The 13,323-nt window shown below is 42.2% G+C and overlaps 1 protein-coding gene across 1 annotated transcript in view; it reads right to left on the reverse strand.

Annotated features, from left to right (window-relative positions):
* LOC111159827 (signal peptide peptidase like 2A) overlaps nucleotides 1-13,323 on the reverse strand; it is an 82,261-nt gene that overhangs the window by 55,696 nt on the left and 13,242 nt on the right. The window contains exon 4 of the mRNA XM_022522464.1: nucleotides 1,786-2,305. Within this exon, the coding sequence (XP_022378172.1) occupies nucleotides 1,786-2,305 (520 nt within the window). The remainder of the gene's footprint in view (nucleotides 1-1,785; nucleotides 2,306-13,323) is intronic.

Here is a 13,323-nt window from a genome sequence, read left to right on the forward strand (position 1 = left end):
TTGGCAAAGATTATTGGGAATATGATGAATAGGATATATATAGAGATGTATCTATATATATATCTAGGTTACAGTTTCATGTGTATTTACATACCACCTGAATTGTTATCCTTTAGACATATGGTACATGGTAAACTACACTTCAAAGATTCAGACTAACACTGTGACTTTGTTGTTCTCTTTATATTGTACTTCCCCTTCATCCCACAAAAGCAATTTTTAGACACATTATCTCATTCATGTTCCTATTGTTGCCTAGCAAAGTTAGGAGTACACCAAAGGCACTTAACCATTTTAGATTTTGATTTTGGTTTCTTAATAAATGTCAAAGACACTTTTATATTAAATATACTCACTAACACTAAACCTTTAAATAGCAGAGAATGCAAAATATACTTTTTCAGAAAAGCTACATATTCTAATGGAAAGAACTAGACAGGAACACACCGTATCAATTCCGTGTAGATAGAGCTCACAAAAGTTTCTGACCTCAAACTCCCTAATGAAATTTCCAAGAAATAAAAACTGAAACACCGAACACTAGTGTCCTGGCCATTCGCCGAAGCTCCGGTTGCTTAATGTTTAACTTTTTAAAAATATTTTATTTACTTGAGAGAGAGAGTGAGGGAAAGAGAGCGCACAAACTGGGGGATGGAGGGAGAAACAGGGGTCCCGCTGAGCAGGGAGCCCATCCCAGGACCTTGGGATCAAGACCTGAAGGCAGACGCTTAACCGACTGAGCCACCCAGGTGCCCTGTTGATGCTGAATTTTAAAACATTACTGCTTTTCCTAATTATGAAAACACTTGTGAACACATTGTTTGCTACTGTTACTTAACCGACCCCCCTCCTCATTAAACTAGGTGGAGAACTGAAAACCAGAGCATACAGTGTGATGCCAAGTTATTACTATTATCAACCCCCCCCCCCACACACACACAACGAAATCGAATGAGCCCTATGGGGAAGCAGGAACTAAATTAGAGAAAGCAAACAAACCAACCAACCACAAAAAACAACAACAACAACAAAAAAACCACCTGTATTCGAGCAATTAAACTAAAGCGCAGTCTTTGAACCGCTTAACACCCGGGGGGCGCGTATAATTTTTTTCTTCTTCCGGACGGTGGAAGAGATCAAGATGTTTTAAGAAAGGGTTGACGGGGGCACCTGGGTGGCTCAGTGGGTTAGGGCCTCTGCCTTCGGCTCAGGTCATGATCCCAAGGTCCTAGGATGGAGCCCCGCATCGGGCTCCCTGCTCAGCGGGGAGCCTACTTCCTCCTCTCGCGCTCTCTCTTTCTCTCTCTCTCTGCCTGCCTCTCTACCTACTTGTGGTCTCTGTCAAATAAATAAATAAATAAGATCTTAAAAAAAAGAAAGAAAGAAAGGGTTGACGATAGAACTCAGGTCAATTTAGAACGCCCGGAACCATGAAAAACTATGGTGAATATTCAAGGACAATGCAGCAAGAGGGGCTCAGCAGAGAGCTTGCTCGGGGGTGGGTACTTCGAGGACTTCAAATGCCGGGAATGGGGGTGGGGTGGGAAGTCTGGAAGAAAGAGGACGAGGCGGCAGGAAGGAAATGGAGAAACGGGAAGGGGGCAGGCCGGTAGTGGGCTGGAAAAGGAGTCGCGGGGCAGGAGCCCGGGGGTGGGGAGGAGAAGGGGTGGGGAGGAGAAGGGGTGGGGAGGAGAAGGGGTGGGGAGGAGAAGGTGGGGAGGAGAACCGGGCAGGGAGCCCCGGCCCCGCCCCGGGGAGGCCCGAGCGCCCGGCCGTCCCCCTTACCAGCGGGAGCAGGAAGCCCCAGAGCAGGGCGGTCGCGGCCGTGAGTAGCGGCCGCTGCGGCCCCATCGGACTGCTGGGCGCTCAGCGGCGCGGCGCTTCTCGGCGGGTACAGGTTCCGGGTCCCGCCGCGGCGCTGTCTCCGTGGCCGGGTCGGACGGGCGCGGACGGCGCGGGGAGGTGCGGGCCGCCGCTGTAGCGCCGACTTCCTCTTCCGGCTCCGCCCAGAGGACGCGGAAACCCCCGCGCGGGGCACGTGGAGGCCAGGTCGGCGCGCGTCGCCAGTCGGGCGGGTGCTCGGTGCTGTGCGGTCCCGGCGCTGGCAGGCGGCGGGCTGTGAGTCTGGGTGTGCCTTGCTCTTTCCAGCTGCCTGACCCGAACTCTCCCGAGAGTCCGGACGGTGGGGGGGCCCCGCCCAGAGCAACTTTTTCAATACCCTCTTCCTCCTAGGAGTCCCCGTGCGCCTGCTCTGTACTGCAGTACCGGCCCGGGCGTGCGGGCGGAAAATCTGCGTGCGCTGAGCCTTTATTCATCTGTCCACCGGCAGGTCCCGGTCACTCACACGTATTTCCCAGATACGTCCATTGGGTCCCAAACTGCTGCCACCTCTGAATCCGGACGTTTCTCTCCTCCAGACTAATGTGTTTAAGACTCCGGGCGGCCCATTATCCACATACCAGTTCTAGATATAAATCAGATCATGTCACTCCCCATTACACGTAGCACAAAATCAAAACTCTACTCTGGCTGCGAAGTGTATATATATGGTCCCAGTCTTCTTCTCTGACCCCGTCTTCACTATTTCCCACGCTTTTGTAACCCCCACATGGCCACCCTTTGGTTCTTTTGTACGGGTAGTCCTCCCTCCTGGAAGGTTTTCTTTCTCCATACCGGTTCATTGGCATTCCCTCATCAGCTTAAATGTCACTCCCCCAGAGGGAACTTCCAGACAAACCTATCTAAAGGAGCCATCCAGTCACTTTCTTTACCACGTGGCTTATTTACTCTGTAAAGCACTTTTCATTCTACCGTTCTCTTGCTTATTTATGTGTTCATTTATCTGTGATGTCTCCTCCCACTTAATAGCAAGGAGTGTCTTTGCTTTGTTCACTGCCATATCTCTCATATCTACAATACCTGGCATAAAGTAGGTCCTCAAATGTTTGTTGGATTGATATTTAATTCTAAACACTGAATAGGATACTATACATGCCATCCCACAGCTGAGTTTAGCAAGGGACACAGATGTGTGAACAAACATAGTTCAGGATGAATAGCGACTCTTTACTTTGCACAAGATGCCGTGGGAGTACCAAAGGAACATATAAAAGGGGTGCCAAAAAAAATTCCAACCTAAGCTGAGTCTAGAAGGGTGAGTTAATTTTAGCCAGGCAATGGGCAGGAGAAGGGGGGAGACTTCCAGGAAGAGTGAACCATTAGTGTCAAAGCCAAAGGTGACATTGGAGGAACTGCAAAACTTGGGCTTGGCTGAAGTTATGAGCGGTGAAAGATGAAGTGAGAGAAAAGGGCAGAGGCCAAATCACAAACAGATTAGGACGTCCTGCTTAGAACTTTAGGCTTCATCCAATTGTTGGTGGAAAACCAATTAATAATTAGAGCAGTGACAATATCTGGTTTAGAAAGCTCTCTTGGTGGCAGGCGGAGTGGCAGCTGGTTTGAAACAGAGCGAGAGTGGGAGCCAGGAAACCTGTTGGACAGCTGTGGTAACCTAATCCGGGCCAGGGATAGTGAGGGCCTGAACTGAGACAGTGACAGGAGAAATGGGGAGGAGGAGATGGACTTGAAAGATTTGTAGTAGAATTTGGTCACTGAGAGGACATGGGAGATGAAGGAGAGAAGGAGAGAAGGAGAGGGATGATTGCTAGGATCCTGTCCTGGGCTGTTTATTGAGATGATCACCACAGGAGTTGGGGTTGGGTGGGCAGGCATGCAGAGGGAAATATTTTGGACATGTTTTGAAATTCTTGTAGGACATCCAAGTCAAATGTCTGCAGGTTGATAGCTAGGTAGGTTGGTCCTAAGGTTCGTGGCACAATGAGGCCAGAAAATAGGTCTCCTGCCTGTAGATCATAGACTCTTTTTCACACTTTCTGGCTGCTGAGGGCAAGCAAGTTTCCTCTTCAGTAAAATAGCTGTGTTGGACTAGATGACTTCATCTCTAAATATTGCCTCCTGCCCATAGTGGCACTTTGCCTAGTGAATCTCCAGCGTGGCTCCTGAGGCTGTCTGAAGATCTCTGGTTTTCCTGTCTACATTTATGCCCACTTTTCCTTCTCAATTGGAGAAAATTTTTTGCTTGCAGCCAAAGAAACTATTATAGGCTAGTTCCTTGTACAATCTCTCTTTGCCTGCTTTAGTTTTCTCAGCTGAAAGATATGGACAGTAATACCTATACTGCCTGCCTTGCATGATTTTTGCAAAAATTATCTGATTTGTAATGTGGGTAAAATTACTCTGAAAAATAATTTTTTTTTTTTAAGCAGCAGGAGGAGAAGGAGTGAAAGAGAAAGAAAAGGCTGGTAGAAGGCTGTGTTACTGCTGTCATCTGAAGTATCAGCATTGTTTGTCATAATTCCCCTGACAGATGGTATCTCTTTGGTCAAAGTCCCTACTCAGGATGAGGTGAAGGAAACTGGGAGAGTTAATGGAAGATTAAAAGATTCTTGTGTAATGATTTGACTACTGGAAGGGCTATTAACAGTTATTTGGAGGACACCACTGTAACACATGAATTTCCCTGCAAGTATTAGTTATGATAAATAATACCAGCATAAGTTTTAGCCAATATTTTTCTTCCACAAATAAACTATGTATAAAAATCCAATTACAGGGGTGCCTGGGTGGCTCAGTCGTTAACTATCTGCCTTTGGCTCAGGTCATGATCCCAGGGTCCTGGGATCAAGCCCTGCATCGGGCTCCCTGCCCAATGTAAGGCTGGATGCAGGGCTAGATGTGGGGCTGGATGTGGGGCTTTATCCCAGGATTCTGGGATCATGACCTGAGCCAAAGGCAGAGGCTTTAACCCACTGAGCCACCCAGGCGCCCCTCTTCTAAGTGTTTTATAGTTTGTGGTCTATGTTTTAAGTCTTTAGAGCATTTTGAGTTGATTTTTGTGCTTATCACTCTTTTAATGGGAATAACAATTATCACCTCAGTCTCAGTGATTATCTTGTCCATAGATTAAAAAGCTGCTTAGAGTTTCCTGGTATTGCTTTTCTGTAAAGACTACCTGGCTTTGGTTAAATGCTTTCCTCCTCTAATACCTGTTTATGAGGCATTTCTCCTTGAGAGAACATGTGACTTAAATGGTTCCCGGTTCACAAGAGATGACTAGGACCAGAGAGGTGAGCCAACAGCTATGGTTTCGTCACTAGAGCTTCTCTTCACCTGTTTACATTTTTTATTTCTGTTATTGACAGAATCCCTTCCCATTGGAGTTATGTCAATTAGTCAAATATAATTGCCACTTCCTACATAAGAGGTGACTTGAAATTTAACTTGAATCTTAGGGAGTGCAGAAGAGTATTCAGTAGTTGAAAATATTGAGAGAAAAAGTTTCCTAAAGCTCACAGTTGTGGAGCAGAATGTGACCCAAGGTGATAGACCAAAATTCAAGCTCTGGTCACTTCTCTTAGGAAATCTTGTAAACTGGAAACAATGGAAATTCCTCTCCTCCTCCTCCTTGTTCTTTTTAAAAAGATTTATTTATTTGAAAGAGAGAGAGCGCACCCACAGCGAAGAGGGGCAGAGGGAGAGAGAGTCTGAAGCAGCCCTGCACTGAGCAGGGAGCCCAATGGAGCCATGGGGCTCCATTTCACGATCCTGAGATCAGGGCCCTGAGATCACGACCTGAGCTGAAACCAAGAATCAGATGCTTAGCTGACTGCACCACTTGGGCTCCCCAACAAGGAACTTCTTGAATGCAACATCATGCAAAATTTAATAATAATGTCTTATAAGCTATTATTATTATTATTATTTTAAAGCTCACATTTATACCTGTGTTTTTTGCATACATTATCTAATTCATTTAAAGCAATTTTATGAGATAACTTACTACTTTCATTTTGCAGATGAGGAAGTATAGAGGTCAAACACTCATATGAAATCTTCCACAGGGGCGCCTGGGTGGCTCAGTGGGTTAAAGCCTCTGCCTTCAGCTCAGGTCATGATCCCAGGGTCCTGGGATCAAGCCCTGCATTGGGCTCTCTGCTCAGCGGGGAGCCTGCTTCCCCCTCTCTCTTTGCCTGCCTCTCTGCCTACTTGTGATCTGTCAAATAAATAAATAAAATCTTAAAAAGAAAAAAAAAAGAAATCTTCCACAAGATATGGAGCAAGAATTTAAACCCAATGAGATAGGATTTTGGAAAGACAGAGCTGTAGGGAGCATCCAGAATCTGTAAATTAGATTCCCCTTTGTATCACTATAGGTGCTCAATAAATGTTTGCTAATTATTAAGAACTTTTGCCAATAATTAAGAAGCCTGTGTTGCTGTTTTGAATATTTTTAGGTTCAACTAAATTACTTCTGAAGTGTCTTCTAAAGCTTAAATAGAACTAGATTTTGAGGAACCACTGGAACTAATTTTTTTAAAAGTCAGTTCTTTTATTTTTAAAAAAATTTTAAAGATTTATTTATTTATTTGAAAGAGAGAGGAGAAAAAGAGAGAGAGGTGGGAGCAGAGGGAGAGGGAGAGAGAGAATCTCAAGCAAACTCCCTGCTAAGCTTGGAGCCTGACATGGTGTTTGACCCCAAGGTCATGAACCTGAGCCAAAACCAAGAATGCTCAACTGAGTGAGCCACCCAGATGCCCCCAGTTCTTTTATTTTGATTTGCTTAGAAAAATCTGAAAGTCTTCTTATTGGGAATAAGGAGGAAGAAATTTAAGTAACAGAGTCAATATTAAGATGATTCTTTTGGGCCATAAGATTATTAAACCCAGAAATACATGTATTTTAAAGTAATGTAACTTTTTGAACAGCTTGAATTTACCAAGCTAGTGCCTGATAATAGCCGATTTTTTCCTTCCAGGTTATATTTTACACTAAAAATGAATAGAGATAACTTGATGTGTATGTATGATAACATTATAGGTAGAATACTTACGAATTCTTTGAATGAATAAATTGTTTTACAAAAAAATTTCTGAAAATAAATGTATTGTAAGCTAGAGTTATATTGTTCCTGGTGTTGGGGCATAACAAGAGGTGCTATTGTCTATATAAATCAGTGTGACTTTGAAGCAGCGGTTGATTTTCAGATGTTGCAGGGAATGGCAAAGCGTAGACCATTTCCAAGCTTCCCAGGCAGAGCAGATTGAAATCACATGTTACTAAAATCCCTTTCTGGCTTTAGATGAATTAATTGACGTGGTTTTCTAGCTTGGGCACTACAGTATCATCTCTTGGCATGTTGAGACTGCTCTAGGCTTTTAAAACCGAGTCACTTTATTACAGGAGCTTCCAGATTAATAAACTGTCACCTACAGCAAGTAAATGCAGTCAGATCTTGCCACACAAGGATATTTGCAAGCTTCTAAGGTGCCATTCATTATACAACAGAATAGTTTCCACAGGACCTTTCTGGCTCTATTTTGCTATGAATCTATGAACTATTAGCTACTAAGGGGGACAGACTCAGCACTTCCGACTAACAGTATAATTCAGGAAATTATATTGATCTCCTATTATGTGCCAGGTGAATAAGGAAAATTTACATTTGTTAACCAGTGCTCTACTTTCCCCAGTTCAATGCTGACAACAATTAATAAAAATAAATTAATATCTTAAGTCAACATTTAATGAACTGTCTGGTTTGGCAGGAATGTTACATTCATAACAATGTGTAGGCTGATCCCCAAGAATTCTTTGCCAAAAATATAAAGCATATAATTATGTCTTTTCATTAACAAAGCCTTGACAGTATTAGGCTTTCGCCTTCTTTTCCATATTTTTCATTAACCTACACCTGTCATTCTGTGTCAGGTGTACATGCTGGAGATCGCGGTGATAGGGCCACATGACATCACCAGCCCAGTCTAGGCATTAGTGTACGACCCAGTCAGTTACTACAGCTGGTCATTTCCAGCCACTCAGATCAGCTGACATGGGAACACCAATTTAAATGAGGCTGGTGACCCACTGTCACGAGATAGAGACTTAAAGGTCATGGGTTAAAAATTCAATAATGAAAGAGAAGAGCATAGGAAATAGAGAAGAGTGAGAAAGGTATTTTACAATTTACAAAGATAAAAGAGCACTGTATGTTCTTTAACTTAACTTTTTTTGGAATTATACTATACTCACAGGAAAGGGCACATATTGTAAACGTTCACTGTGATGAGCTTTCACAAACTCCACATGTCTGTGTACATAGAACGTGATCAGAAACTAGCATTATAGCTCCTCCAAAGTCCCTATTGTATTTCCTTCTAGCTACTATTTGCTCCCAAGAGTAACTATATACTGACTTCTGTTTCCCTCCAGCATTATTAAGATGTAACTGACATATAACATTGTGTAAATTTAAGGTCTACAAAATGATGATTCAATATACATATATATTGTGAAATGATTGCCACAATAAGGTTAGTTAACACATACAATACCTCATATAGTTACCTTTTATGTGTGTGTGTGGTGAGAACTACTACTTTACTCTCTGAGCCCCTTTCATGTATAAAGAACAGTGTTGTTAACTATGGTCACTATACTGTACATTTATTTGATCCCCAGAACTTAGACATTTTATAAATGGAAGTTTGTGCCTTTGACTCACATCTCCCCATTTCCTCCATCTCCCTGGCAACTACCATCTACAGTTTCTGTGAGTTCAGCTTTTTTAGATTCTGTATATAAATGAATTCATATAGTATTTGTCTTTCTCTGACTTATATTCACTTAGCACGATGTCCTCAAGTTTCATCCATGTTCCCCATGCTAAGATCTCCTCCTTTTTTATGGTTGAAAAATATTTCGTGTGTATAGGTGTATATACACACATACATTTTCTTTATCCATTCATTTATTGACAGGTACTTAGGTTGTCTTCATGTCTTGGCTATTGTGAATACTGCTGCACTGGACATGGCGTGCTGATAGCTCTTCGAGTTAGTGATTCACTTCCCTCAGTTATATGCCTGGAAGTGGGATTGTTGTTTTCTACAGTGGCTGCACCAATTTACATTCCCACCAAGAGTACACAAAGGTTCCCTTTTCTCCACATCCTTGCCAACACTTATCTCTAGTTTTTTTTTTTTTTTAAGATTTATTTATTATTTATTTGACAGAGAGACAGAAAGAGTGAGAGAGTGAGAGAGCACAAGCAGGGAAACAGCAGGCGGAGGGAGAAGCAGGTGTGCCACCCAGCAAGGAGCCTGATACAGGACTCCGTCCTAGGACTCTGGGATCATGACCTGAGCTGAAGGCAGATGCTTGACTGACTGAGCCACCCAGCTGTTCCTTTTGTCTTTTTGATAATAGCCATTCTAGCAGGAGTTAGGTGGTATTTTGTTGTGGCTTTGATTTGCATTTCCTTGATAATTAGTGACGTTGAGCACCTTTTTATGTGTCTGTTGGAATGGCTTTCTGACTTCTATCACCACATATTTTGTCTCTTCTTAAACTTCGCATAATTTGTAATCATATAACTTGTGTTCTTTTGTGTCTTGCTTTTCTCTCAACATTACGTTTGTGAAATTCATCCACCTTGTTACATATGGTTGCGGATCACTTGATTCAATTGCTGTATTCCATTTAATGAATATACTACAATTTATTATCCATTCTCTGTTTATGAGCATTTGGGTAATCCTCTACTTTTCATTAATTCAAAAAGGAAAAGCCTGAGTTTTAAATAATGAAAAACCTGATCTGAACTTGTTCCTCCAATTTCAGGTCTTGTCATTTCCCTAATCTCACTGAAAGTTCCAGTCAGTCCTGGCCTTTGCACATTCTGGAATATCTGTATTTGCCACCACCTATGCCTTAACCTGGATAATACCCACTCTTCCTTTGGGCCTCAGTTCGGATGCCACTTCTTCCAGAAAGCAACTCTCTTCCCCTAAACCGCTAGTATAGGTTATCTTTCTGCATTGCCCATTTACTTGCATGTGTCCCCAGGAGACTGTGGGCAGAGGATGTGTCTTACTGTGTATATAATCCCCAGTGTGAACAGAGGTTTGGTTGAATATATTTATTTATTTTTTTACAAACCAATAATAAATTAATCCATGATAGACATGCATCATTTTAAGACCTGGTGAACTTTTACAGACATAGGACACGATACGATCATTATACAATTTTCCCTCAATTTTAATAAATACAGAAATTGAATGTAAACATTTATCTTTTAAAATATTTTACTCATTTTTTTTTTAGAGAGAAAGAGATCATGAGCTGTGGGGAGAGGGAGAAGCAGACTCCCTGCTGAACAGAGAGCCCAGCAGGGTCTCAATCCCAGGACACTGGGATCATGACCTGAGCTGAAGGCAGACGCTTAGCTGACTGAGCCACCCAGGCACCCCGGAAAATGTTTCATTTTCAACATCATTCTTGAAACATAGTATCTTGCTGTTTCAGTGAGATTTTATATTTGTTGGATTAGAGAAGTGCGACCATTGTGAGGCCAGGTTCAAAACATGTCTGCAGTGTGTCCCCCATCTCCAAGTCCTCTGGGAGGAGAGGAAAAATCAGTTGTGCTAACGGACCTCAGTGGTTCCCCCACCTGAGTCTATCTACCTTTGTTTGGATAATAGGCTGGTTTCTCCATCTCCTTTGACCCAAGTCTGCTCTTCCGGTTTGGATGGACTAACCTGAGTTGAAATATGGATATGAACTGGACTAAGTTGATGTAAGAAGCACTTAGTATATTAGTTTGAAAATATAAATTCTCTGTTGCCATCCCAGATCCTCTTAGTCAGAATGCCCAGCAGAGAGGATTTTCTAGGTTTTAGCCTGGCTAAATTTTATGAGCCCCGGGTGATTGTTATCAAGAGCGAAGTGTGGGAAAGGCTACTGGGAAATTTGAAGTGTTTTAGGAGCGCGAGCTCCAGCTGATGGTGTGCTGGAGCTGTACTGAATTGTGGCTGATTGTACAGATCTTCCCAGCTCCATGTTTGATAACTTTTTGCTTGTAGCTTGAAGTTTGTTATAGTAGGAAAAAATTGGCAAATGGTACAAATCAAGGCATTCCTCATTCCCCAAAGAGCTGGTTGTTAGAAATTTTGAGCACATCACCATCTACAGAAGTGAACCAAACAAATGAAAATCCTCGCCTTCATGGAGCTCACATTCTAATTGAGAAGATAGACAAGAGAAGTAAGTGAATTATGTTAGAAGTATGTCAGAAAGGGATAAACACTAAAGAGACAAAATTGGGCAAAGAGAAGGAGTGTGTGTTGGGGGTGTGGTGAGCATTGCAGTTCTGCATAAAGTGGTCAGGAAAGGTCTCACTGAGGACATAATATTTTTGAGCATTAATTTGAAAGAGAGGAGGGAGTAACCCATGCAGGTAGCTAAGAGAAGAATGGTCTATGCAGAGAGAAGAGTAAGTGCAAAGGCCCTGAGTCAGGAATGTTGCAAGCGAGGAAGGGAAAGAGTAGTAGGAGCAGAGATCTTAGTGGTAATGGGTGAAGGTGGGGAAGGGTGGAAGCCCAGATGATGAAAGGCTAGAAGGCCACTGTGAAGAACTGAGAGAACTTAATAAGGGCAATTGCAGTTTTTACAGAGTTAAAATGTAAAGGTATCAAATAGTAACTTGCCAGATCCCTTGATGAATTATTATTATTTAGAGAGGGAGTATGAGTGCATGTGTGCATGCATGTTGCAGGAGGGGATGTGAGAGAGGAACAAATGGAGAGAGACAGAATCCCAAGCAGGCTCTGTGCTGGGCATGGATTCCATCTCACGACTCTGAGGTCATGACCTGAGCCAAAATCAAGAGTCAGGCTCTTAAACAACTGAGCCACCCAACAAGCCCCTTCTTGTTGAATGAATTTATTTATTTATTTATTTATTTATTTATTTGACAGATAGAGAGATCACAAAGAGGCAGAGAGGCAGGCAGAGACAGGTGGGGAAGCAGGCTCCCTGCCAAGCAGAGAGCCTGATGCGGGGCTTGATCTCAGGACCCTGAGATCATGACCTGAGCCGAAGGCAGAGGCTTAACTCATTGAGCCACCCAGGAGCCCCCCTTCTTGTTGAATTTAAAGGTAATGTCCTAATTGCTTACTTTACACTGGTTTAACTTCTAGACTTGAGTTGGTTGCACTAGCCACAGGTAACTATTTGAATTTAAGTCAATGAAATTTCACATCAGTGAAATGAAAATTGAAACCACAATGAGAATTTACCGTACACTTGTCAGAATGGCTAAAATTTAAACCATAAGAAATAGCAAGTGTTGGTGAGGATGTGGACAGAAAGGAGTCCTTGCATACTGTCAGTGGGAATGTAAATTGGTGCAGCCACTGTGGAAAACAGAATGGAGATTCCTCAAAAAATTATGTATAGAAATACCCTATGATCCAAAAATTCTACTACAGGGTATTTACCCAAAGAAAATAAAAACACTAAATAAAAAAGATATATGCACCCTTATTTTTACAGAAACATTATTTATAATAGCCAAGGTATGGAAGCAACTTAAAAGTCCATCAATAAGGAAGATGTGGTATATGTATGATAGAATATTACACAGCTACAAAAAGGATGAGACTGTGCCATTTGTGACAACATGGATGGACCCAGAGGATACTATGTTAAGTGAAATAAGTCAGATTGAGAAAGACAAATACCATATGATTTTACTTATATGTGGAATTTTTAAAAATCCAAATGAATAAACAAAAAGCAGAATCAAAACTGTAAATAAGAGGGGCGCCTGGGTGGCTCAGTGGGTTAAGCCTCTGCCTTCGGCTCAGGTCATGGTCTCAGGGTCCTGGGTTCGAGCCCCACATCGGGCTCTCTGCTCAGCAGGGAGCCTGCTTCCCTTCCTCTCTCTCTCTGCCTGCCTCTCTGCCTACTTGTGATCTCTGTCTGTCAAATAAATAAGTAAAATCTTAAAAAAAAAAAAAAGAACTGTAAATAAGAGAACAAAACTGATGGTTGCTGGAGAGGAGGGTCGAGGTGGGATGGGCAAAATGGATGAAGGTGGGTGGGAAATACAGGTTTCCAGTTGTGGAATGAATAAGACATGGGAATAAAAGGCATAGCACAAGGAATATAGTAAAAATTATTGTAGTAGTGTTATATGGTGACACATAGTATCTATCCTTGTGATAAGCACAGCATAATGGGTAAAATTATCAAATGTACAACTATGTACAGCTAAATTATCAAATGTACAACTATGTTGTACACTTGAAATTAATGTAATGGTGTGTGTTTACACTCAAATAAAATTAAAAAACTAATTAAATTTAAATAAAATTAAAGTATTAAAATAAAATTAAAAATTCAGTTCTTGGGGCACCTGGGTGACTCAGTCTGTTAAGCATCTGCCTTCAACTCAGGTCA

This window comes from Enhydra lutris, unplaced genomic scaffold (genome assembly GCF_002288905.1).
Source record: "Enhydra lutris kenyoni isolate GAN:26980312 unplaced genomic scaffold, ASM228890v2 scaffoldscaffold4, whole genome shotgun sequence".
Lineage (NCBI taxonomy): Eukaryota > Metazoa > Chordata > Mammalia > Carnivora > Mustelidae > Enhydra > Enhydra lutris.